This window comes from Labeo rohita, chromosome 21 (assembly GCF_022985175.1).
Source record: "Labeo rohita strain BAU-BD-2019 chromosome 21, IGBB_LRoh.1.0, whole genome shotgun sequence".
NCBI lineage: Eukaryota > Metazoa > Chordata > Actinopteri > Cypriniformes > Cyprinidae > Labeo > Labeo rohita.
The window spans coordinates 13,277,667-13,303,371 of record NC_066889.1 but is presented as its reverse complement, the minus strand read 5'-3'; the positions used below and the strand labels follow the sequence as shown (position 1 = coordinate 13,303,371).

Sequence of the window (25,705 nt, the reverse complement as noted above, 5' to 3'; positions counted from 1 at the left end):
GTTTAAAAGTTTTATTTATTTGTTTGTTTGTTTATTTGTTTATTTTAGCAAATCTTCTTTTTTATTGCGAGAAAAAGAAAAATAATCACATTGTAATACAATAACAAAATGAAAATGAAAAAAAGAGAACGATTACAATGACACCTTATTCAGTAAAAAGTGATCAGAAGAAACTGAAAAACTGAAGAAAAATGAAAAACTTATTCTTATTGTTACAGTGATTTAGCCTAATAGAAATCTCAATAAAAAGAGACATCAAATAGGCAAAGTCTTGTTTTTGTTAATAAAAAATGCACAATGGAACACAAAGAAATTACTAACGAGATCAATAGCACGGCAACTGCGAGAAAAAGAAAGAAATATATCTTTAATTGAAAAGTTTAAAATAACAGTATATAAAAGGAGAGAGAAAACAACTTAAATTGTTTTATGCAATAATAATAATAATAATAATAATAACAATAATATTAAGATAATATTAAGATGAAATAAAATAAAAATTTAATTAAAAAAATAAATAAATAAAATAAATCGTTTTTTTGTTGTTGTTGTTGTTGTTGTTGTTGTTGTTGTTGTTGTTGTTGTTGTTGTTGTTAAATAAGGAGGCATGTTTTGTTTATGGAGCAACCCTAATTGATATTCATGATCCTCAAATATTCATTCAAACTTTTTAATGTAATAATAATAATAATAATGATAAGTATAATAATAATAACAACAACAACAACAATAGTAGTACTAGTAGTAGTATAGTGTATATATCTAAAAAAAAATTAAGGGTCAATGACATGACAAATTTTACATTCAAAAATACAGTAAAAATAAAATAATAAAATAAAATAACATTAAATTAAATTAAATTAAATTAATTAAATAACGTATTTAGTGTTTTTTGAACAGGCATGTTTTGTTTATGGAGCAACACTAAGAAAATTGATGTTAATGACTATAAAAACGGTTTTATTTATGCAATAATATAAATGTCCATGACATGAAAAATCTTTAAGAAATTCAAAAATACAGGAAAAATAAAACAATAATAGTAAAATGAAATAAAATATAAAATAAAACATAACAGTTTTTTGTGATATGAAGAGGCATGTTTTGTTTATGGAGTAACCCAAAGAAAATTGATATTCATGACTAAGAAACTGGTTAATTTATGTAGTAGTAGTAGTATAGTCTATATCTAAAAAATAAGGGTCCATAACATGAAAACAACTTTGAAAATTCAAAAATACAGTAAAAATTAAATTAAATTAAATCTTTTTTTGTTATATGAAGAAGCATGTTTTGTTTATGGAATAACCCTAAGAAAATTGATATTCATGACTAAAAAACTGTTCATTTATGCAGTAGTAGTAGTAGTATAGTCTATCTATATCTAAAAAATAAGGGTCCATGACACAACAATTTTTTAAGAAATTCAAAAATTCTGTAAAAATAACATAAAATAAAATCATTAAATTAAACAAAATGAAATTGTCTAAAGCTACATATTTTTGTTATATAAAGAGGCATGTGTTTTGTTTATAAAGTAACCCTAAAAACTGTTTTATGTAATAATAGCAGTAGTAGTAGTAGTAAAAGTTACAGAGTAAGTATTTTAGTTTTTTACCTGGTTATACCACTTGACATTTGATTAATTAAATAACATGTTTATTCAAAACGTATAAAGCCAACATAAATAAAACACACCAAATTTCTTCTTTTCATCATCTTGGCCATCATAAATCAAAAACACAAGAATGTCGCTGAGCACCATTAAGAACCCTATACTCTTTCTTCACGCACCAAATGTTTTAGATAACACTATTTTCATTTCTCAGGAGGAAACTAGGGGGCAGATTTGCAACAAAGTGAATGTAACATGAGAATGAATGCAGCGGGAGGGTGGAGTGATGTAAAGATGAGGGGGGGTTTAAGATCTTAACCAAGGTGGGAGAGACCACTGAGTCAAAATGGTGCCTCAGTACAAGACAAAGAGGCTGAGACTGCAGCAGTTCCCATGGTAACAGAGCAGTGAGAGGGAAGGCTCACTTATTCAGAGGCTTCAGCAACATCGCCGGGAAAATCACAAGAAATTAGTTTTGCTATCAAAAGTTTCAAGATCATTTTCAACTGTATAAATACATTTTGCAAGATTTTAGGTTTTAATACACAGCCTTGTATTAATACATCTCCCTCCCCCTTCGTCCTCCCCATGCTGTTGGAAAGATGGTATGAGCCAGCCCACAGAATAAATCCATCTCAGTAGGGCCCCCCTCCCCCTGGTTGGCACGTTCCACTCACTGCAGAGGGGAGTTTTATGCATCTACCAAGAGACTGGTGTTCAGTGTAGCAGAATTGCAGTGCACTGGACTGTACAGAACTGGGTAGCATCCACACTGTCTATGAGGGTGCGGTCCGGCTGCACTGAAAGCAACAACACTGACAGATAGAGAGAGAGAAGGAATAAGAAAGAAGAGGAGGGAGAGATATCACCACAAGAGGAATACAGCAAGGGTAAGAAATTGAGTGAAAGAAGGTAAAAAGGGGCCAAAAATAGACAAATATAGCCTTGTGGTCTTTTTTATGCTTCTTGATCTCCATTCACTCCTGTTTTCCTGTATACATCCTTTTGAATCTATTGCTTTTATTTCATTGGATTAATTGAAATGCATTGCATTTTTTTCAACATCATATTTTCATATGTATGTTATCTGTTTGAACAGCTGTGATTGTCATTTCTCTATATGGCCTAGTTTTTATCGCTGTCTGCAACACGTGATTTCCGTCTATAGATGCCTAAATGTTTATGTTAAATCAGATTATGTTCTATTTTTTCTGTTCTATTCCTCTGAATAATATGGTATATTCCATGTGGTGATTGGATCCCTGCAAGCACATCCTATGTGCAAAATGGGGCCGGCATGCCCCAATACACTGCTGAAATCCTTAATGCACTCACTATAGATGTATTTTATATAAACAGATATACATAGATGATTATGAATAGCTTTAAATCTGTTTATAGAATGATTTCCAACAATCATCACCTGGAAATGAAGGTTTCAGGATGATGAAGTGTGTTGCTAGCAGATCATTGCAATCCAAGGTGAGGTTTTGGTTTTCTAGGGCAGCAGCTTTTAGCAAAGCAGTAGTAAATGATACCAGGGGAGGAAAGACAGGAAGTGAAGCAGAGGGAATGAGAGTCTTGGACCACAGGAAGATGCTTCCATTAGTGCACTGTAAACAGAATTTTTACAGAATGCGATAAGGTTTTTTTGTTAACAGTAGGTAACTACTAACACAAACAATTAAAAATGCTTCTAAAGAAGTTATTCATCTTAATTAATGCTATTTTCAACATTTACCGATATGTCATTAACAGGCTATTGAATGGACTTGAGCTAACAGTTGTATTTTTATGAAATAATGTTAAGAAGGATTAATAAATACTGTAACAACTGTGTTGTTTAGTTAATCTGTTAACTGAAAGGACCTTATTGTGAAGTTTTACCTCAGGATCTGTATCATTTATCCCTTAATTCTCTACATTATTAGTCAATTGGATCAGTTAGACTTTTATTTAGGTTTTCCACCTTTTTATTCCACAAAATGTTCTTGGTAGCAGAAAACTGTTCTTTAGAGTATTTAGAGTTTTTCACATTGGTTCTTTTAAGAATGTTCACTAAAAGGTTTTGAAACCAAAAATGGTTCTTCTGTGGCATCAATCTGAGAACCCGCTTTTGAAACCTTTATTTTTAAGAGTGCAAGGTTATTTTAAGAACTGTTCACTGGAGGGTTCTTTGGAGAACCCAAAAAGGTCCTTCTGTTTAATCAGTAGCACAGATATACTTTTACTGACTGGATTATGTTGACTAACTTCTTAAAGGGATAGTTCACCCAAAAATGAAACTGTTTTAGGTTTTCCCGTGGAATTGGGCTACTTTAACACGGTTACCTGTGGGTTGTTTTTCATGTCCATGGGAATAACCTGATATTTAGCCACTGGAATGTGGAATTTTACCAGGGGAACCCCACCAAAAACATGTATTTCACCCCCGATTGGGATAGTTTTGAGTAGCAAGTGAACAGGTTTTGTTGTGAAACACAAATTCTGTCTTTAATTACTTACCGTCATGTCATTCTGAATCTGTAAGACCTTTGTTCATATTCAGAACTTCAGAAATTAAGATATTTTTGATCAAATCAGAGAGCTTCCTAAGCGTCCTTCCACGTTCAAGGTCCAGAAGAACATTGACAAAAATAGTCCATGGTGTTCTCATAGCTTCAGAAAATTACGGTTGAACCACTGATGTCATGTAGACTATTTTAACAATGTCCTTACTACCTTTCTGGGCCTTGAACATGTCAGTTGCAGGGTTAGAAAGCTGTTTATGCAGGGTTAGAAAGCTTTTGGATTTCATCAAAAATATCTTAATTTGTGTCCTGAAGATGAACGAAGGTCTTACAGGTTTGGAACGACATGAGGGTGAGTAATTAATGACAAAAATTTCATTTTTAGGTGAACTATCACTTTAATTAAGATAAGCAGATTCATTTCTGTATCCTATTTTGCATTGACATCTGAGTGGTTTTGTGTGTGTATGTGGCAGGATGAAAGGAGACACCCCTGTGAACAGCACCATGAGCGTTGGTCAGGCCAGGAAGCTGGTGGAACAGCTGAAGATTGAAGCAAGTTTTTGTCGAATCAAGGTGAGGCAATGTAAAATAACCAGAAAATTTGGCAAACAGGAATCAAATCAGTGGTAATCCTGCCTATAAATACGTCTTATTATACCAGCCCGTACGCAGCAGACTAATTTGTATCAAATGTGATCAAAGATCTGGAATCAGGTTAATAGGTATGACCCAATTCTTCAATCCCCCAGGTAAAGTGTGTCCTACAAGTACAATTTGAAGCATTCAACAGTCTTTAAGCATTGACCTCAACCCTGCGTTTCACTCATACAATGTTCTATTTAATTAAAATGCTGTTTTAGCCAAGATACGGAGGTGCGGCTTGTAAGACAAGACGCTACAGAACTCTTGCCAAGTCCGCGGGTTTCCCGCGGAATTGGGATACTTTAACACTGTTGCCTGGGTTGTTTTTTGTCCGTGGGTGATGTTTAGCCTCTGGAAAACAAATTTAACCAGGGGTACCCCGCCAAAAAACATGTATTTTACTCCGATTGGGCTAGTTTTGAGTAGCAATCGGGCGGGTTTTGTTGTGAAAACCTGGCAACCCTTCACTACAAGCAAAACCAGTGTTTTGTCAGGCACTACATCGTGGAGCAAATTTAGTCATTTTTAAGACATTCAAACAATAAATACAGTTTCTTGGCTCTTTAATGTGTCGTGACAGATCGCTGTAGCGCCTCAGTTCAAGTGGTATTGTTAGCCTATGTTAACCAATCATCTCTTCCTCTTTATTTGTTATAGCACGAAATAAACATGAGAGAACATCATAAAGTATCTTGTTTGAATGCGAAAAGAAGTCAATACGCACCATTTTTCAAGTTCAAGTCCACTGACGTTAATCTACTCTCCTGTCTGGTTTGTTTGTCGGACAAAAATGACAGATTCCGCCTTATGATTGGTCAGACGGCCTGTCAGTCAAACTTAAACTTTTGTTTTATTCATATTCTGAAGGTTTTTACAAAAGAGTTTGTTGATATAACATTCATTCTTAAACATATGGTGATGCCTTATTTGTATATTTAAAAATAACATATCAGAAAACTTGTAATGCAAAACAATGTATCCACAATAAAGTGGAAGTAAGCCTATGGGTGAGACCTCCGCTATAGAGTGCAGTACATGGTAAAACTGTTTGCACTACAAACCAGTGTGTTTATAATTAATATAATACATTAAAATAATATGGTAAGACACCAATCTGCAATATCAAGCAGCAAAACGAGCTGTTTTGTACAGCTAAAAATAACTGGACGCGGATGAGACCAGAAGCCAGACCCATAAAATTTACAAATGGCCGTGCCCACTCTTATGAGAAGAAAAAGGTGGATAAGACAAAGATATTCAGCTTTGAATCAATAGCTGTTTGAGTGCTTTTACTTTTGGCACTGACAATCTATTTGGATTCTTAGGTGTCTAAGGCAGCGGCGGACTTGATGGCCTACTGTGATGCCCATGCATGTGAGGACCCTCTCATCACCCCTGTGCCCACTTCAGAAAACCCGTTCAGGGAGAAAAAGTTCTTCTGTGCTCTGCTCTGAGCAGGACACCAGAAGGGGAGGATTAGTCTCATTTAGATGATAATGATTTGTGTACGCACATCACACAACACAACACTCGACGAGACACGACACAGCAAAATAAATCCCAAATTAGGCTTTAATAAATGCAAAGTGGTTTCTAAATTTCAGCAACTGACAGGCCAAAATGACAAAATCATGCTTGTGAGGATTTTTTATTCTCCCTGTTCCTTTTCATTAAGGGGACAAAATAACATGGAGACTGATGCCAACTGATTCGATAAAATCACACACTGATACACACATATGCAAGCACACAGTTTTTTAATCAAGCAAAAGGAAATAGGTGTGGGTCTGGATATTTCAATAATTTCAAATTTTATTATATTCGAGACATTCGTTATGTTCTTCACATAGCATACTATGGTGATTTACAAATTCTGTATGTATATTTTGATTTTTTTTTTAAATGTTTTGTTTGAGGTGACTATGTACGCTGGTAGACATTTCTGATTAACTGGTAGAGCTTTTAAAGTTTAGATCATTGTGAGAAAGTGAGACTGCAAATATCTACACACAAATACCACCAGTGCATAGCACTCCTAAAGGGGTTTGTAAAATGAGATTTATGTCCTAAAACCAATTTTAAGTTTCCTGACCACTAAAACAAGTGGTATCTAGTCTCTAAGAGTTGGAAATTAGCTTAAAAGATGAATTAATGAAGAAAAATGTAATGAGAATATCTGTCAAAAATGTGGTCCCGATGGATTAAAATACTGAAGACAGAATCCAATGGAGGAATGAATAAAACTTTTAAACACAACACACTTATGTGTACTGCTTATTGAGATTTAGGAGGAAAAAAATAGACCTAATTCACTGCTGTTCAACTTTTTAGGAGGTAGGGGGAATGAATACAGACAGTGACAGTGTTACAAAAGATTTCTATTTCAAATCATAATTCAAATAAAACATAATTTTGGACTTCCTAGCGTTTCTTGAGCAGCACATCAGCATATGTTACCCTGGACCACAAAAGTAAGTAGCATGGATGTATTTTTAGCAATAGCTAACAATACATTTTATGGATCAAAATGACAGATTTTTCTTTTATGCCAAAAATCATTAGGATATTAAGTAAAGATCATGTTCCATGAAGATATCTTGTAAATGTTATATACTGTAAATATATAAAAACATACATTTTGATTAGTAATATGCATTGAACTTCATTATTTTAATTTTTTTGCATTTTTTTTCTCAGATTCCAGATTTCAAATATTTGTATCTCAGTCAAATATTGTCCTATCCTAACCATACTTCAACAAAAAGCTTATTTATTCAGCTTTCAGATGATGTATAAATCTCTATTTTAGAAAAAACTTACTCTTATGGCTGATTTTGTGGTCCAGGGTCACATATTAGAATGATTTCTTAAGGATCATGTGACACTGAAGAGTATGTTGAAAATTCAGCTTTGCATCACAGGAAAAAAAATTAAAATACATTAAAATAACAAACATTTATTCTAAATTATAATTTTTCATAATATTACTATTTTCACGGATTAAATACAGCCTTGGTATAAACAAATGCGAGTTTGTATCTCACAATTCAGACTTTATATATACTCACAATTGCGAGTTATAGGCCTAAAGTCCTAATTTTGAGGGCGGGAAAGACCGTCCACAGAATTGCGAGTCTATATCTCACAAGTTTGATAAAGCAGAGTTGCGAGATATAAACTTGCAAATCTTATTGTGAGATAAGAAGTCGCTATACCTTTTTTAAATTTTTTATTCAGTGGCGGGAACGTCGCAATTCTGAAAAGTCAGAATTGTGAGATATAAACTACATCTCGCACTTCTGACTTTCTAACACGCAATTGCGAGTTATTAAGTCAGAATTTTGAGATTTATTCTCAATTCTGAGAACATTTAGTGGCGGAAACGGGCTTCTATAGTATGAAATACTTCTTAGTCTTTCGAAAATTATTATTTACCTTAAACTTTTAAACATTAGAGTAAGGCTATGATTCTTACTAATCTGAAGCAAAACTTGTGTAACAGGACGTTTAGCTGGATTGACAATACGGTTCACATTCCACACTCACAACACACCCTATCAATTATTACTTTTCAGTTTATTTCAAAAGAATTAAAATGCACAACACAAAAAGTTTCAGAAACAGTTTTAGAGTCATAAGAACATTTATGAGTGTTTCTTAGACCATTCGTGTAGCATTTTAAATATCTGAATGCAGCAAATGTCAACCAAGATGTGAATTAAGCAGCTACACAATGCAGAATGAATCAGCCCACGCATCTTCAGGTACAGATGAACAGTTAAAAACAATTCCAGATTTTTATTAAGGCAATTTAGGGGTTGGGGAGCATAAAACCATTTGACATTATGCATCTGATCCTTTGGATAATACATATCAGAGAACAGTTCACATAAACCTTTAAAAGCTTATAAGCACTGTGGCACATTTTGGACATAGTTAAAACCTTCAAACATCATAAACCGTGAAGAGGAAAGACTATGTGACTCTTGTATTTGGACTACTGGTGCATGTACAGCTTAGAACGGAAATGCATATGAATAGATTTTTGGATAATTCGGTGTCACACCCCCAAAACTAAAGATCCAGCGTGAATGATGTTTGAACAATACAAAATGAGCAGTGATATTACAAGTGTACCCATCTAAAGGCCTTCTAGTGAGATTCTGTACTAAGAATTAATATTAACATCCAAAGATGATGCCCAAAATGTCAAATTGAGAGTGAGGTACATATATTCTGCATACGAGTGGGGGGAAATTAATATACAACAACAACAAAAAAAAGTCAACTACAGGAAAGAGTCACACCACTCTCTCAGACAGCTATAACAGTCGCCTTGCTGTTTGGTGTTGGCTCCGCACGTATCCTTCAACCATTCCCGAAACAGCTCCTCGTCTTTCCTCAGCACCAGGAACTGTCCTAGAACAACATATGCCTATGGAAAGAAATGTGAAAGTGAAAGAAAAATTTATTTAGTGCACATCTAGGATTCAGAGTATATCTACGGAACGTCTTTGTAAAACACACCTTGTCGAAGCCCTTCTCTTCCAATCTCTTTCCAAGCACTTCACCGATTCCTGCTAGTGCCATGACAGACTTCTCCCCCATGGGCTCTGCCACAAAGTCCTTGTGTTTTTGTGATGTGGACGACATTGTTGATTTGTTTTAGAGAGGGTTGTGGGATTTCAAGTTGACTTTTTTCAGTAGCTTAAAGCAGAAAACAAGATAAACGTTATGTTAAATAGCATAAAACCACCTACTCAATTCCAGATATAATTTCAGCTATTGTTAAAATGCAAATGTGCCCGCCTTTAAAACTAGCCAATCTGCCTTTCAGTTTCTCATGCATAATACTATAGCATTACTGAACAATGAAAAATGAAAGTGAAGGTAAGTTACGAGACTACAAGGAAAATAAAAGTGAAAACTGCACATAAAACTAATAAAACGCAACAGGGAGACAAAGTATAGCTAATAAATTGGTATTATCAAATGATGCAGTTGCTAAGAGTAAAGTTCTCGTAATTCACAAGAGTTTTTGAGGTCCCGCCTCATTTCTTCGCGTTCAGCGCCACACAACGACAGCTGACACGCCATTCTCTATTCATTTAAAGACTAACGATAATAATCTAAGTGGCAAACACAACAGTACGAACAGTATTCTTAAAAATAAGTGCAGCAATAACAGAGTTTATATCGAACCTGGACACTATCATTGAGAAATTTCAATCCTCATCCACAAACGCGATGCTGTTCACAGTGTCTATGCGCCCAAAATAACTCACACAGCGCTGCTTCCTGATCCCGCCTTTAGAAAGAAAATCGCTATTTCCGTTCCAATCATGCCGCTGTTTAGAGAGACACTGCCCCTGGTGGCTCAGCTGAAACCACAAAGTTAAAAAATATATTTTTTAAGTGTTTGTATTATGTATAGCCGTATGGCAATATATATGCTATACCATGTCTTTTACTGACACATCAACCGTCTGGTCACGCATGATTTGTATAGTTATTATAAATAAACATTTCTGCATTTCTCATATATTTTGCTATATTTCTGTTCTTTACCCACTACCCTATTCCCAACAACTCTATGGTTTCATTCCTACTTCCTTATAATTGCTTGTTTGACCCTATTATCTGATGACTGACCAGCACCAATCTCCCTTCTGTGTGACTTACTGTTTAGTCTAACTCAGATAGATTTCTCCACCACCTACAGGTGCATCTCAGTAAATTAGAATGTTGTGGAAAAGTTCATTTATTTCAGTAATTCGACTCAAATTGTGAAACTTGTGTATTAAATAAATTCAATGCACACAGACTGAAGTAGTTTAAGTCTTTGGTTCTTTTAATTGTGATGATTTTGGCTCACATTTAACGAAAACCCACCAATTCACTATCTCAACAAATTAGAATACTTTGTAAGACCAATAAAAAAAAAAAAAAAAAAAAAAAAACATTTTTAGTGAATTGTTGGCCTTCTGGAAAGTATGTTCATTTACTGTTTATGTACTCAATACTTGGTACGGGCTCCTTTTTGCTTTAATTACTGCCTCAATTCGGCGTGGCATGGGGGGGATCAGTCTGTGGCACTGCTGAGGTGATATGGAAGCCCAGGTTTCTTTGACAGTGGCCTTCAGCTCATCTGCATTTTTTGGTCTCTTGTTTCTCATTTTCCTCTTGACAATACCCCATAGATTCTCTATGGGGTTCAGGTCTGGTGAGTTTGCTGGCCAGTCAAGCACACCAACACCATGGTCATTTAACCAACTTTTGGTGCTTTTAGCAGTGTGGGCAGGTGCCAAATCCTGCTGGAAAATAAATTCAGCATATTTAAAAAGCTGGTCAGCAGAAGGAAGCATGAAGTGCTCTAAATTTTCTTGGTAATTGGGTGAAGTGATTCTTGATGCCTTGACCCCAGCCTCAGTCCAACAGCTGTCAGTTCACCCAAATTCTTGAATCGACTTTGCTTGACAAGCCTCTCAAGGCTGCGGTTCTCTCAGTTGGTTGTGCATCTTTTCCTTCCACTCAACTTTCTGTTAACATGCTTGGATACAGCACTCTGTGAACAGCCAGCTTTTTTGGCAATGAATGTTTGTGGCTTACCCTCCTTGTGAAGGGTGTCAATGATTGTCTTCCCCATGATTGTGTAGCCTAGTGAACCAAACTGAGAGACCATTTTGAAGGCTCAGGAAACCTTTGCAGGTGTTTTGAGTTGATTAGCTGAATGGCATGTCACCATATTCTAATTTGTTGAGAGAGTGAATTGGTGGGTTTTTGTTAAATGTGAGCCAAAATAATGATTATCTTTTCCACGACATTCTAATTTATTGAGATGCACCTGTATTCGGTGAAAATCAGATAGATTTTTACACGTTTTTTAAAATCAATTATCCAAATAAATACAAATCAAAAATGTATATATTAAGCAAGTTGTTAAGTTTCAGAATGAGTGATTCTACTGTGTGAAATGTCACTGAGTTCACTCAGTTTGGGTGGGAAAATGAAGAAAACATGATGTTTTTTTACATCACAGTGAAATCTTCAACACAAATTTCCACTTTTAGCAAAGACATTTGAGAAAGAATTTACAACAGTAGTGAAAACTGCTTTAAAAGTGCGTGGGTTAAAAATAGTTAAAAGTTTTTGAATAGTAAGATTTTTAATTTAATAAAAGTCTCTTCTGCTCACCAATCCTGCATTTATTTAATCCAAAGTACAGCAAAAACAAGTAAAACTTTGAAATATTTTTACTATTTAAAATAACTCTTTTCTATTTGAATATATTTTAAAATGTAATTTATTCCTGTGATTTCAAAGCTGATTTTTATCATTACTCCAGTCACATTTCAGAAACCATTCTAATATTCTGATTTGCTGCTCAAAAAAACATTTATTATTATTGTTATGTGAAAACAGCTGAGTAGATTTTTTTTCAGGTGTCTTTGATTAATAGAAAGTTCAGAAGAACAGCATTTTGTAACATTAGAAATGACTTTATCATCACTTTTGATCAATTTAAAGCATTAAGTATTCATTTCTGTAATTTCTTTACCAAAAAAAAAAAAAATGTACTGACTCTAAGCTTTTGAATGGTATAATGTAACAAAAGCATTTATTTCAGATAAATGCTTAAATGCAGATAAATGTACTCAACTGTTTTAAATATTGATGATGATAATAATACTAATACTAATCATAATAATAAGAAGAATAAATGTTTTTTGAACAGTAAATTAGCATATTAGAATGATTTCTGAAGGATCATGTATATATATATATATATATATATACATATATACATAACACAATACCATAACACCCTGAGTAGAACATTCATCTAAGAATTCAATCCATGTGTTGACATTCAATACATGTGTTGAATACAAATATATCACTTTATGCTAAAACGGACAAGGTGGGGAAAAGCACAAACTCTCTGATGAACACCGCGGAGCAGAAATATATTGCTGACAAATGAATTTTAATGCTAAGTATACGAGGTAAACTGTTGTTTGTAGACAGGCCATTTGAACTGTAAAACTGAAGCGGTACTATTTTTAATGTGTTTTATAGAAAAAACGCTATATTCGATTAGTATGTCTATATCTTGCATTGTTCCCTAGGATGACAGAGCTCATAATTTTGTTCAGCTGTATTTATAACAAATTTATTCCAAGGCTACATTTTTGAGAGACTATTTTTATTAGATATCTCATGTTGACCATGCAGAACCATCATGATATGGTCGTGCAGTTATCTTTGAATCTTCCAGGCGCCAATCCAAGAGTTGTGCATACTAGCCTGGAAAGGAAAAAGAGGTCAGCATGCTGACTCAAACCGGCACGGTCCAAACAAGTCTTGCCATTTGAATGAGGTTAGCCTGTTATTACTCTCTAACTGTACCAGAAGCCAGTTGGTTGAATATGGTTGTGTTGAACTGAATGATTTGATGTCTACTCAAAGGTTTGTATAATGTTGATTGGCTTAGCCCCTTGATTAATTTCTGGAGAAATGATCAAGGACAGTGCAAATTAGTCCTTTGGCTCTTTTGTTCTTAAGTTTTTACTACTCTCACGTCATCTCTGATTTCATTAACACATACTGAGGAATAAAAAGATGACGTATTTCTGATAAGAAGCTGTAGTTTATCAGTAAAACAAAAGGAAAAAAAACACCACTGCTTAGAACCATGTGTCTTTACTGAGCATGAGGGGACACAATGTGCTCCCATGTGTTTACATGCTATCCGAGACTGTAAGGAGGAGCTTCATCCTGAGCGCTATGCTCTAACTTGCTCATTTTGTGTCTGTATTTTTTAAAAATTGCTGAATAAGGGTGCTGAGCACCACAAAAATTAACTTACATAATAAACCACTGTGAACCTCTTACAAAATTACATATTCCAATCAAACACATGCTTTGTGTTGTGCTTAAATATATGATATCCTTCTAAATATTTATTAAAATATCAAGACATGTTTTCCACAATGTCCCTGCTGTTAGATCATATTTCAGTTTTCTTGGCAGGCTCTAGGAGACCATGTGAAAGCACAGTTCTCTGTATGCTGTGGATGTTTTTTCTGAAGCATGGTGCTGCATTCAGTGGACATTATCACTATTTAAGCTGGAATTTTAAAATCAAAGAGACGTGGACATAAGGTAAATAGAAGGTAATGAATAGTATGAAACCTTGAGGTTCTATATTTTTTATAGATTTGCTGTTTATTTTTTTGAATCTCATGTTTCTTATGCATTTCCATCAGTTCCTGATAAACAAAGCAGTCTTACAGTACTCTAGAGTCCATTGTAAATTCAAATAAAAGGCCACAAAGCTGCATTTAATCAGGCTTAGCTGCTTAACCAAAGAACAAAATTAGGGTAAAGGTTGACCAACTCTTTTGTCAAATAATTCCAATATATTTGCTTGACCAGCACTATACTAAGCTATTTTTTTTTACCTATTAGTCTTTTTTTTTACCTTTTAGTTTTTGTTTTTTGTTTTTTTAAATAACACTAGCACTCATTAAAAGTAAAAACTTACTATACATACAGCATGGTAGAAATATTTAAGTAAACAGTAGATTTTAAAGACTTAAATTTGAGGAAATAACAACTGTATATTGAGATTCCTGTTTACATTGACCATGTGCTGTTTCTAAGATCTTTCTAAGAAGAAACTCAATACCCTCAACCCCCCAGACTTGTTTATGGAGGTCTTGTACAGTCACGAAAACAACGGGGAGGAGAAAGAATAAGGCAGTAATGTCAGGCTCTTAAGGTGGTCTAATAATGCCACAAAACTAGTTTGTCTGCTTAGAATGGAGGTCAACTTACCCCTAATTTGTTTGTTCTCATTATACATGCCACAGAGAGAGCAAAAATGCCTCTGGTCGTGTTCAATCTACTAAATATATCTATATTACTTATTAAACTAATAGACAACGCGGAATAATTTGCCTGTGACTGACAAAAAAAATAACATTCAGCTTTGAACTCGATTCACGTGGATGATTCGAATCGTTCTTTTGAATCGGAACATAGAATTCGACTGATGGAACGAAAATAATGTTAGTTTAACAAACCTAAACTAGAAATGTAACAGACAATATAAATAAAACACACTTGAAATGTATTGCGAGTCAATGACGTGGTAGTTTCATCAAGATGCACAGAAGGTTCTTTGAACCGAGTTGTTCAAAAGAATCGATTCGCGAAAACGTTACTAGCCTAAACTATTAGAGTTTGGTGCTGCCCTCCTTAAATGTGGGCGGAGAAACTTAAGCAGCCGACAAAGCCTTTATAAAAAGCTCGAAGAGCATCACTTTGTGTGAATACAGACACGACTGACACCGCAAGGACATTTTTTTTTTATTTATCAAATATAATTCAAACAAAGATTCCCTCATTATTCCAGTCCAGCTGGTAAGGTTGGTCTTGTTTCAAATAATTTGTATAATGCAGTTCTCATTTATATTTGTATCACGAGCATTATTTTTAAATGTTTATTCATGTTTAGATACACTATTACAGTTGTATGTTTTTTCGTGTTTTGTTAAACTGATTTATGATTTGTTAACCGCTGTTATTTGAGGCTGAATGACTCAGGCGCAAACATAACTGGACCGATCCGGTTTACAAAACGTCGTGCTGCCATACATCACCATTGAAGTACATTTAAAAGCCGTTGAGTTACGAATCGATCTTGTAATATACAATTCAAACTATTAAAGGTTATATTTAGGCCTGCGTCTAAAAATAACGTCTATTTTTTTCATAGATAACGTACAATGGTGGTCTGGCACCGGCAATTTCGTTGCTATGTTATACGATTAGTGGAGCTTTAATCTGGATTAACGGTGGGTTTTTCTAACATAGCCCAAATCTTTCTACAAGCATCTCGTATACTAGTGTCATTCGGGGTATTACTAACGTTACATCCACCATAACCTTTTTTTATCGTTTTTTCCGCGTTAACGATTTTAGGTGACGCAACCTTCAGTACTTCTTGCTTGCCTCGTGTGTCTATGACGTCACCAGTCTGCTTCCTGAACTCGTAATTCTGGTGCTGTGACCATAGTAATGTGCTTGCAGCTAATCTAATTCATTTTGTTTTCAGGACATAAACTGACAAAATGAGCAACGACACTGAAGTAGATATGAAAGATGTGGAGCTCAATGAGGTGGAGCAGGAGAAGCAGCCAATGACAGAGGGGGAGGCAAATAATTATGCCATCTCACCTGTATCCGAAAAGAATGGCATTGTAAAGGTGAAGATTCCAGATGAGGAGAGCAAATTCACTGGGTTATCCAAAGAAGAGCTCCTGAAAGTAGCTGGAACGCCTGGGTACGTAATGCACATGTGGTTAAAACCCATTTCCTGAGAGTTTAAGCTGTGTGGATTTTGCAGGTGTTCATATGATTTAATCACTAGTGTTGTTTTTTTCTTGAATAGGTGGGTTAAAGTTCGTTGGGCACTTCTGATCTTGTTCTGGCTTGGCTGGCTGGGCATGCTAGCTGGTGCCATTGCCATCATTATTCAAGCTCCGCGATGCAAGCCCCTACCTGCGATGAACTGGTGGAATTATGGACCTCTGTACCAGATTGGGGATGTGCAATCCTTTACAAAGTCTTCAGATCTGAAAGGTAAAGGGAGGTGAATAAATGGGCCAGCATCCAAGCAACCAAAATAGATCTTATGAAAAGTAGGGAGTGTTAATTGATTGCAGGGATGGGTCGTTCAGGAAATAAAGGCTGTGAACGTGTTCAAACGTATTAAATTGCTCTTTCGCTATTCTGCTGATTCAACAAATCTGGTTTCCTTGCTTATTCGCTGGCATGCCATCCTGTCTGCTCTGTGCATATATCAGTCTGCAGGCGATATTGAAAAAAATTACATAACTGATTTTGGGATGGTAGAATGTCTTTTCATGCATGAATTTTTAAAGTTAGTTCACCCAAAAATAAAAATTACTCCCACTCATGTTGTTCCAAAGACTTTTGTTCGTCTTTGTAACATTATCGAACTTAACACTGATGTGGTCTGTGATCTGAAACATTCCACGTGTATTTTCTTTTTGCCTTTGTTGCATATTTATTTTTCTCTGACTGGTTACCCCTCAGGTTTGACTGACAAGCTTCAGGCGTTAGATGAGTTGAAAGTGAAGGGTCTGATCATTGGCCCGATCCATGTGTCCAGTGCTGATAAGCCTGAGGAACTGAATTTGACTGAGATTTCTAAAGAGGCTGGTGGTCTTGCACAGTTTCAAGAGCTCATTAAGGCTGCACACAAGAGAGGTGAGCTATAGTTCAAGCTATAAAATAAAGCATTTCTACTTGATTTTTGTACTAAAATGACTTCCGTATAGAGGGTTTGCACTTATGTCATGATTCGGTCAGTTACCCCTATCCTTGGTTTGTTATAACTTTTGGCAGTCTGTAGTACTCCAGATGTTTTTGTACAGCCCAAAACATGACAATTTACCATTTTCAGCAGCAATAATCAGCAAAACTTTTTTGTTTGGTTCAGTGGCATTGTTTATGTTCAGTGCCGATTGATGACGTGTCTCTATACACTTCCTTGCATTTGACTGATTGATCTGTTTCTGGCATGTTGTATGTTTGTGAACAATTCTTTTAACCCTAATTAATGCTGTGCATAGGTTTTTATTTCTCAAACAACCTTGTTGGAAGACATACCCATGTCCATATTCCAGGATGACAATGCCAAGATTCATCCTGACCTCAACCCCATTGAAGGTCTTTTGGATGTGCTGGAATACTCTACACTGCCTGTCCAAAAATACTCATTTTGTTGGCTCTAACAATGTTTGATAACATTGTGATATTACGTTGTGGCATTGTTTCAACAACATTATGCAGTGTCACAACATTGATTTCCATCAAGAGTTTAATTATTTTTTTTGGCTGAGACCTTGTAACGACAATAGGAGAGTCGAACCACTCTGTAAAGTTGAATCCAGCACATTCTAAAGGTGTTCCATGGGGTTGAGATCAGGACTCTGTGGTGGCCAATTCATACACAATTTGGGTCCAACGAATCTTGACATCGCCAATGTGGCGGTTTAGTAAAAGGGGAAAAACTGTTAAATAGGGTGAAAAGAATTGTTGCAAAACACATAACATGCCAGAAATGTATTAATCACTGGAATGATCCAGTGATCCAGGCAGTATTAAAAAAAATAAATAAATAAAAATAAATAAATAATAATAATACTTTTTTTTTTTTTTTTTAATTTAAATCGATTAGTTCAACAAAAAAAGAGCAGCACTATATATGCCATGTAAATACACTACGAGTCAAAAGATTATGAACCGTAAATTTTTTTTTTTTTTTCTTTCTTCTCTCTTCAGCTCACCAAGCCTACATTTATTTAATTTGTTACTATTTAAATTAGCTGTCTTTCTATTTTAATATATTTTAAAATGTAATTCATTCCTGTGATTTCAAAGCTGAATTTTTAGCATCATTACTCCAGTCACATGATCCTTCAGAAATCATTCTAATATTGATTTCATGGCTAATATTGATACTCAAATTGTATTATTATTATTATTATTATTATTATTATTATTATTATGTTGAAAATGGCTGAAAAAAAAAGTTCAGAAGAACAGCATTTATCTGAAATAGAAATCTTTTGTAACATTATAAATGTTTTGTTTTTTATTTCTCCAATTAAATTTATTTTTATGTTTTAGGTATCTCTGTTGTTTTGGACCTGACCCCTAACTATAAAGGCAAAGAGCCCTGGTTTACTGATGCTGTCAGCACTGTGGTCAAACTTGAGGTATGACGGTTACTATGAACAGTAGATCTAGATCTAGTTTCTTAATCTGTGTTGTAATTGTAACATGATTTGTGAACTTTTTTTTAGAGTAATAATTGTGGCTTTTTTTGTCTTTGCAGTCTGCTATGATGTATTGGCTTAAAGAAGATGTAGATGGATTCCTCTTCTACGATGTTGAGAAGGTTTCCACTGCAGCCCCTACCCTTTGGAAGGATGTTGAAGAACTTGTCCACAATCAAACTGAATCAGTGGGAAAAAATAAAAAGTGAGCTACCAAAAAATTATTATTATTATTATTATTATTATTTTTTTTTTACTCTTAAATTTTGTAGACTCCTTTTGTGAGGTAAAGTCGCCACCTTGTGGTGGTTGGTAGCAACTTTTTACAAACCAAACTCTAGTCAGCTCCAGTCAGGACAGTAGTGGTTTCTTTGTTTGTGACCCTGGACCACAAAACCAGTCATAAGTAGCACGGGTGGGTATATTCGTAGCAATAGCCAAAAATGCATTGTATGGCTCAAAATGATATATTTTTTTTTTATGCCAAAAATCATTAGGATATTAAGTAAAGATCATGTTTCATTAAGATATTTTGTACATTTTCTACTGTAAATAGATCAAAACATAATTTTTTATTAGTAATTTGCATTGCTAAGAACTTCATGTGGACCACTTTAAAGGCGATCTCAGTATTTTGATATTTATTTATTTATTTATTTATTTATTTATTTATTTTTTTTACCCTCAGATTCTAGATTTTCAAAAAGTTGTATCTCCGTCAAATATTGTCCTATCCCAACAAACCCTACATCAATGGAATGCTTGTTTATTCAGCTTTCAGACTTATAAAATTGACCCTTATGACTGGTTGCCAACTAAATACTTTGATCAATACTTCTAATAAATTCTGACTTTTACTTACTATTTTTTTTTTTCCTTCCAGGGTCTTAATTGGTGTTACGGAACAGTCCTCTTCTGACGACATCAGTGTTTTGTTGAACAAAACTGGTGTGGACCTGCTCCTCACTGGTGCTTTAAACCCCCTATCAACAGCTCTGGACATTGCCCATACTGTTGATAGCTTGTATTCTGCTTACAATCAGACCAGACTGACTTGGAACATCGGTGGGCGTATTGCTGGACACCTGGCATCACTGGTGGGGTTGGCCAAAGTCAAGTTGAGTCAGCTGATGTTGCTCACGTTGCCTGGCACACCTGTGTTTAATTATGGGGATGAAATTGGACTGGAAGATGGGGTGAGTGAACTTAAGGTTCTCAGCAAGAGAAGTCACACAGATCCAGGTGTTTTCCAAGAGCAGATCCTGAAATGTTGTGTTATCCTTCCATTTAGGTGGAAAAATACCCGACCATGGTATGGAATGAGAATGACGAAAATGTGACTAAGGTAAGTAGCATATGCACACAGTGCTGAATGTCCTATGTTGACCAGCAGCTAAAGTAAAATGTTCATGTTTTGCTTTACAGAGCAAGAAGGATGAATTTAGCACTGTCCGTAAGTTCTTCAAAGACATGAGTGAAAAAAGGTCGAAAGAGCGCTCTTTGCAGCATGGAGAATACATTCCTTTGTTCAACTCGACCACCGCCATGGCGTACGTGCGAAGCTGGGACCAAAATGAGCGCTACCTTATCGCACTCAACTGGCACTCGACAGAATCTGTCACTCTTCAGCTAAAGCATGCTGAGATTCCTGAATATGCTACAGTAGTGTACAGTACTAGTGGTGGTGATGAAAATACTGTGCTTGACCTTGCAAAATTAGTGGTGAAACCTGAACAAGGTATAATGCTGAAGTTTCCTTACAATCCCTAAAGACGTGCACAGGTGTTTACTTTAATTGGCCATTCTGTTACAATATTTATCCTTTTTTAGTATAAGAACACTGGTGTATATGATCAGATTGTACTGTTACATGCATCACATGCACAGCATGACTACTAAACTAAACGTTAAGCTGGTAGTTTTATTTTTCTGTGTGGTGGAATACATTCCATAGGACAAAGTTTTTTAATTTGAAATGTTTTTTTTAAAATGTAGTGCAGTTACGCACACTAAACGCACGTAAATGACTGTTTCTTCTATGTAATTGGAAAAAGATGCATGAAAATGAAAGCTGTCGACAATAAATTAAGTGAAGCAGTTTATCTTTGTTGTTTGTTGTGTCATTGTATTTATTCAGGTGGGGTTCCCTCATCTATTTTCATAAGTGTTGCCAGCATAATGGGATGTAATGGAGACATGGCTGAATTATTAAAATCTACTGCCATAAAATGGAGCAGCTCTCATTGTCTCTAGCATAGTACGATATCAGGTGTCTCTACTGATGACTTCTTTATTTAGAGCTATTCATTATGCATATGGAGAGCTCAATCTCACCTGGCTATTTTAACTCATTACAGATTTATGAACCCCTACTGAGATGGGCTCGGTGCCTAAGCGTGATGAGCGAAATTGTGTCAAGTGTGTATGAGGTTGATGAAAACATATTCTTTGTACAGTTTAGATCTAAAAGGATCGTTCTGACGAACGAGTTTCCTCCTTGTGTCCTCTACCTTTTCACAACTCAAACTTTTCTAGGTCAATTACTCATTTGGGACCACAAACCTGACCAGGAACCTCTACATTTAGGCTACACACCTTGGTTGCTTCTAACCTAAGAGGGTTTTTGAACGCGCTTAATCTAAATAACATAAATTTGTTGAGCATAAAATGACTTAAATACAACAGCAGACTCTTTCTCTGACATCCTGCCAGTGTTGCATCTGCAGCACTATACTGCACTAGTCAATTTCTTGCGTCTGTCTCTTTAAGAACTGCTCTCTTCGAGGACTCCCTGACGCATTGCAGGTGGCTGAAAACCAATCAAAATCCACTTCCTAGGTCAGCTGACCAGTGCCATCAGACTTCTATATATAAACTCTCCGGACCATCCATTCAAACCTGAACGCTGCTGTTGTGTGCTATGGCTTTTAAAAAGAATAATCGTAAAATAGAAATTTACAGTCGATAAACAACGCCGACTAGTGTATCGGTTATATAAATGAAAACGGGACCGTTTCACTGCGCAATTTAGAGTTCGAACATTTCGACTACGTGGCGGAGGAAGACCATAGTAACAGCTTTGTTGTCAAGGAGTGCGACGTCCCACTTTGGACCGAAGTACCAAGGCGTAGTGATATTGACATTTGGGCGCACAGCAGCAGAAGATAGTGCTTGAGACAATCGCACGGGTGGACAGCAAACGCTAGGTTTTCCGTTTATTTCCTCTGCGTAACGCAACGTTCGTTCACACTGAAATACAATGGTAAGTAAGCATTTATAACGCTTTATCTTAATAGCCGAAGTGCAGCGTAGCTACAAAAATGGTTGAGCGTCTACGGCGAAGTGATAGGTGTGAATGGGCTACTGTTAGCTTAGCTCCTCGCAAGCTAGCCGTCATTCTATTGAAAGCGCGCAAACTCCCGGGCTAACGTCACATAAACAGGTTACACATAGTTTTCATATATCTCATTGTAGAATAAACGGCTTTAGGACTTTCTATGCGACGGTTTGTATCGCTTCCTCTATTCGCAAATGGGCGTGAGATGTTTACAGCGTAAAATGCGCTATACTAGCACATCCTTGAATGATTCCCTGTTGCTAGCTCGCCTCATGTCGGCGTCAGCAGGCAGCAGCCTGAAAAGCATCGATGATAGATGTAGAGATCGCCCTGATTTACATTAGACACAACCCATATGGTCCCTGGTGTTTTCTAATATATCTGATCGTTCACAACATGCTTCTATACGTACTAAACCATTCAGCTGGCCGTTAAGTAACTGTAAACCACATTATAGACTGATAGAAACAAAACATGTGCTAATGTGGTCAAACACAGCACTATAGTCTGTGAAAGCATTTTGTAATTTTCCAACTCACAATGCCAGGCGTTGTAGTCATGAATGACATCATCAAACTTGTAAAACACAAGGTATCAGGTGTTAAACACACACACACAAAAAAATACTGAGCTTCAGGCTGATTTGAAAATATGGCAGTGCTGTTAAAATAATTGCTTTTTTCTTTTTGTGTCCATTCTATAGGCTGATCAGCTAACAGAGGAGCAGATTGCTGGTATGTGAGATTAACATTTGCTTCAGACCTTTATCTTAAATTAGCAGTGCAATAAAATGCATTATTTCATTTTTTTTTTTTTTTTTTTCCCAGAATTCAAGGAGGCCTTCTCCTTATTTGACAAAGATGGTGATGGCACCATCACTACTAAAGAGTTAGGGACCGTCATGCGCTCTCTGGGCCAGAATCCCACAGAAGCAGAGCTTCAGGATATGATCAACGAAGTTGATGCTGATGGTGAGGAAGTCCTGTCACAAATAATGCCATGTTACAATAGCTTTTCTCTTTTTCTAACTCTGTTGGCTTCCCCATTCCGTCAGGCAATGGAACAATTGATTTCCCAGAGTTCCTTACCATGATGGCCAGGAAGATGAAGGACACGGATAGCGAGGAGGAGATCAGAGAAGCGTTCAGAGTTTTCGATAAGGTAGAGAAGCGTCCTCGCCTTTAGATGATTCTTATTAAAGGTATTTCAATAAATGTGGAAAGAATGCTTATCTCTCTCAATGACTAATGCTTTACAGGATGGAAACGGTTATATCAGTGCAGCAGAGTTGCGTCATGTCATGACAAATCTGGGGGAGAAGCTTACAGACGAGGAAGTGGATGAGATGATCCGGGAGGCAGATATTGATGGTGACGGCCAGGTCAACTATGAAGGTATTTAAACATGATAACATAATTGCATTGTGGTCTTTTGATATGTCGAAGTAAGTCAAAACTTTATCTGAATAAATGTGAGATGAAGAACAGGTTGTATGAGGATTTTTTTTCATTATTTTTTTTTTTTCTTCTTTTCACCACAGAGTTTGTCCAGATGATGACAGCGAAGTAAAAACTGGAAACCAAAAGGAGCACAACAGACCAAACAGTGGGCAGCACTCTCACTGTCAACCTTCAACAAGCATTCACAACCCAATCTCCTACTCCTCTCCATTTAGTTTTGCTCTCCTCCACTTTCCCTTAGTTTGATCCGTCCTCTGCTCTGCTTGTTTTTCCGACATGATCTCCTGTCAAGCTTCTTCCCTACATTATCTGGTTTTCTTTGGAAGAAAATATTTACATGCACAACAACGTTTAAATCTTGCATATATGATGGTGATGATAACAGCAGTGTAACACATGTATCAATATTTTAAAGATTGTGACATACTATATGGACAAGAGCAATGCATGCTTTATTTACGTTTGGCATGTTTCTGTGTTTTTTTTTTTTTTTTTTTTTTTTTTTGTTTGTTTTTTTTGTTTTCTTCCCAGCTTGCCTCCTTTTTTTTTTTTTTTATTTCAAACTTGCTAGTTCTCCTTTAACTGCATGTTTCTCATGCAACCTCTGCTCAGTGGTCTTAGAACTGTATGGTGAATAACCATTCATGGATAATCAGGGGCTTTATATAACAAAATGGCTCAAACTTCCATGTCATAGTGTGATTGTTTTTGTAAGTGTAGATCTGTGTGTCTGAGCGAGTGCTTGTAGTTGGATTTAAAGTGGAGCCACGCAGTACAGTTTACGTTTTGGAATAGGGCTTGTTCTTTAGGGACCGCATAACTAACGTGTAAGATAATAAAAAAAAAAATAGCGAATTTGACAAACCTGCGTAGAATAATCCAGAAATGGTTAATTGGGGACCAACTTTTTCAGTTAGTTTGCTTGTTTTGCCCCTTTTTGTATTATTTGAGAGAGAAACATGGTGGAAAGGCTTTGACCTTCTTTCCAACCTTCATTTCCTCACTAATTTCACTACCGCAAAGCAAATGCCACCTATTGGTTCTAGACTGGTGTAGAGAGGTTTAATGTTTGGTTTGAGCTCTATTAGTGTGGAGTTTGTACTGAAGATGTAGAGTAGTTTTCACCTGAATATACAGTCTTACATTTTGATGCTGCACTCGGTGTCCTAGTCAGTGGACCGTTTCTGTCTAGGGAAAAATATTCAATTTAAGCTGTGTGCTGGTTCTTCCTGCAGGCTGTTCGATATATTTGTATACATCAGAAGCAGCTGCATTTTATGATATTTTTAGCATCTTTTCTCATAGGAACAACGACACGTTCTCCTCTTCCATGGTCCTGTGGTTGTGGTCCATGCACAGTGGCAATTGGGATGGTGCATAATGCTTGTCATCCAGTTAGACTGTGTCTGCCATGTTGGTGCAGCAACTGCTGCCATGAAACCTGCGAACGCAGGCGCTTTGAATGAAATCCATTTTTTTTGTAACTGTATAGACCAAGGTTAAACAAACAGCGCTTACTGGTAGAATCACGTACATTATGGTGGTAGTATTGCATCTTCTGCCCCAGTTCTTAATTTATTCTACTGTTGTGTTTTCTTTTTTTATGACCTTTATATGCTCTTTTTTTTTTTTTTTTTTGTTCTGAGATCTGAGTTTACTGTCTGGTTCTTTTGTTTTCCTCTCTCTTCTTCTGCCCATAAGGTAATATAGTAAAAAATGAAAGGTTATGCATTCCATTGCAGAACTCTGGTTTTCTTGCTAAATAAACGTCTTGGACCTCTGTTTCTAAATTACCTCTTTTTGTTCATATCACTGTTGCCTATATAACTGTAAACCTGCATGGGCTTATATTAAAAAAAATAGTGTAAGAGAGACAGAAAAGTGCGTTTAATCTACATCTATTGTGTTTGTCATTTGTTTGCACAAAGCAATATTAGGCCATTTTGATCTACATTTTTAGATCAGTTAAGAATCACAGTGTCCACAGTATATCATCTCTAAACACATTACATCATGTACAAGTTTACACATCAAATCATTTTATTTGATATACCGCCTTTAGCAATACAGAATTGTCACAAGGCGGCTGTACAGTATTACACATACGCTACCAGTCAAAAGTTTTTGAACAGTAAGATTTTTAATGTTTTTTAAAGAAGTTTCTTCTGCTCACCAAGCCTGGTGATCTAAAGTACAGCAAAACTGTAAATATTTTTATTATTTAAAATAACTTTTCTATTTGAATATATTTTAAAATGTAATTT

The 25,705-nt window shown here is 35.8% G+C and overlaps 4 protein-coding genes across 5 annotated transcripts; 3 read left to right on the top strand and 1 right to left on the bottom strand.

The window, feature by feature from the left end:
• The first annotated feature begins 2,324 nt into the window (after positions 1-2,324).
• Positions 2,325-7,026, top strand: gng3 (guanine nucleotide binding protein (G protein), gamma 3). The gene is made up of 3 exons (XM_051094038.1): positions 2,325-2,505; positions 4,602-4,701; positions 6,096-7,026. Exons 2-3 carry the CDS (start codon positions 4,603-4,605, stop codon positions 6,222-6,224), a joined length of 228 nt encoding a protein of 75 aa, XP_050949995.1. The 5' UTR covers positions 2,325-2,505; position 4,602; the 3' UTR covers positions 6,225-7,026.
• A 1,301-nt stretch (positions 7,027-8,327) lies between these two features.
• banf1 (BAF nuclear assembly factor 1) lies at positions 8,328-10,110 on the bottom strand. The gene is made up of 3 exons (XM_051094039.1): positions 9,973-10,110; positions 9,298-9,477; positions 8,328-9,205 (listed from the first exon to the last, which is right to left on the bottom strand). Exons 2-3 carry the CDS (start codon positions 9,421-9,423, stop codon positions 9,059-9,061), a joined length of 273 nt encoding a protein of 90 aa, XP_050949996.1. The 5' UTR covers positions 9,424-9,477; positions 9,973-10,110; the 3' UTR covers positions 8,328-9,058.
• Positions 10,111-15,046: 4,936 nt separating this feature from the next.
• On the top strand, positions 15,047-20,746 carry slc3a2b (solute carrier family 3 member 2b). Of its 2 annotated transcripts, none has more exons than XM_051092761.1 (9): positions 15,047-15,198; positions 15,893-16,120; positions 16,229-16,419; positions 16,897-17,070; positions 18,496-18,584; positions 18,704-18,849; positions 19,528-19,840; positions 19,936-19,989; positions 20,070-20,746. In XM_051092761.1, the coding sequence occupies exons 2-9, from the start codon at positions 15,909-15,911 to the stop codon at positions 20,412-20,414; spliced, it is 1,524 nt and encodes a 507-aa protein (XP_050948718.1). In that variant the 5' UTR covers positions 15,047-15,198; positions 15,893-15,908; the 3' UTR covers positions 20,415-20,746. The 2 variants fall into 2 exon arrangements, with proteins under 2 accessions (XP_050948718.1, XP_050948719.1); XM_051092762.1 differs by having other exon boundaries at positions 15,051-15,203.
• A 786-nt stretch (positions 20,747-21,532) lies between these two features.
• calm3b (calmodulin 3b (phosphorylase kinase, delta)) lies at positions 21,533-25,234 on the top strand. The gene is made up of 6 exons (XM_051092764.1): positions 21,533-21,906; positions 22,685-22,715; positions 22,809-22,952; positions 23,036-23,142; positions 23,240-23,375; positions 23,522-25,234. The coding sequence occupies exons 1-6, from the start codon at positions 21,904-21,906 to the stop codon at positions 23,548-23,550; spliced, it is 450 nt and encodes a 149-aa protein (XP_050948721.1). The 5' UTR covers positions 21,533-21,903; the 3' UTR covers positions 23,551-25,234.
• The last annotated feature ends 471 nt before the right edge of the window (positions 25,235-25,705 follow it).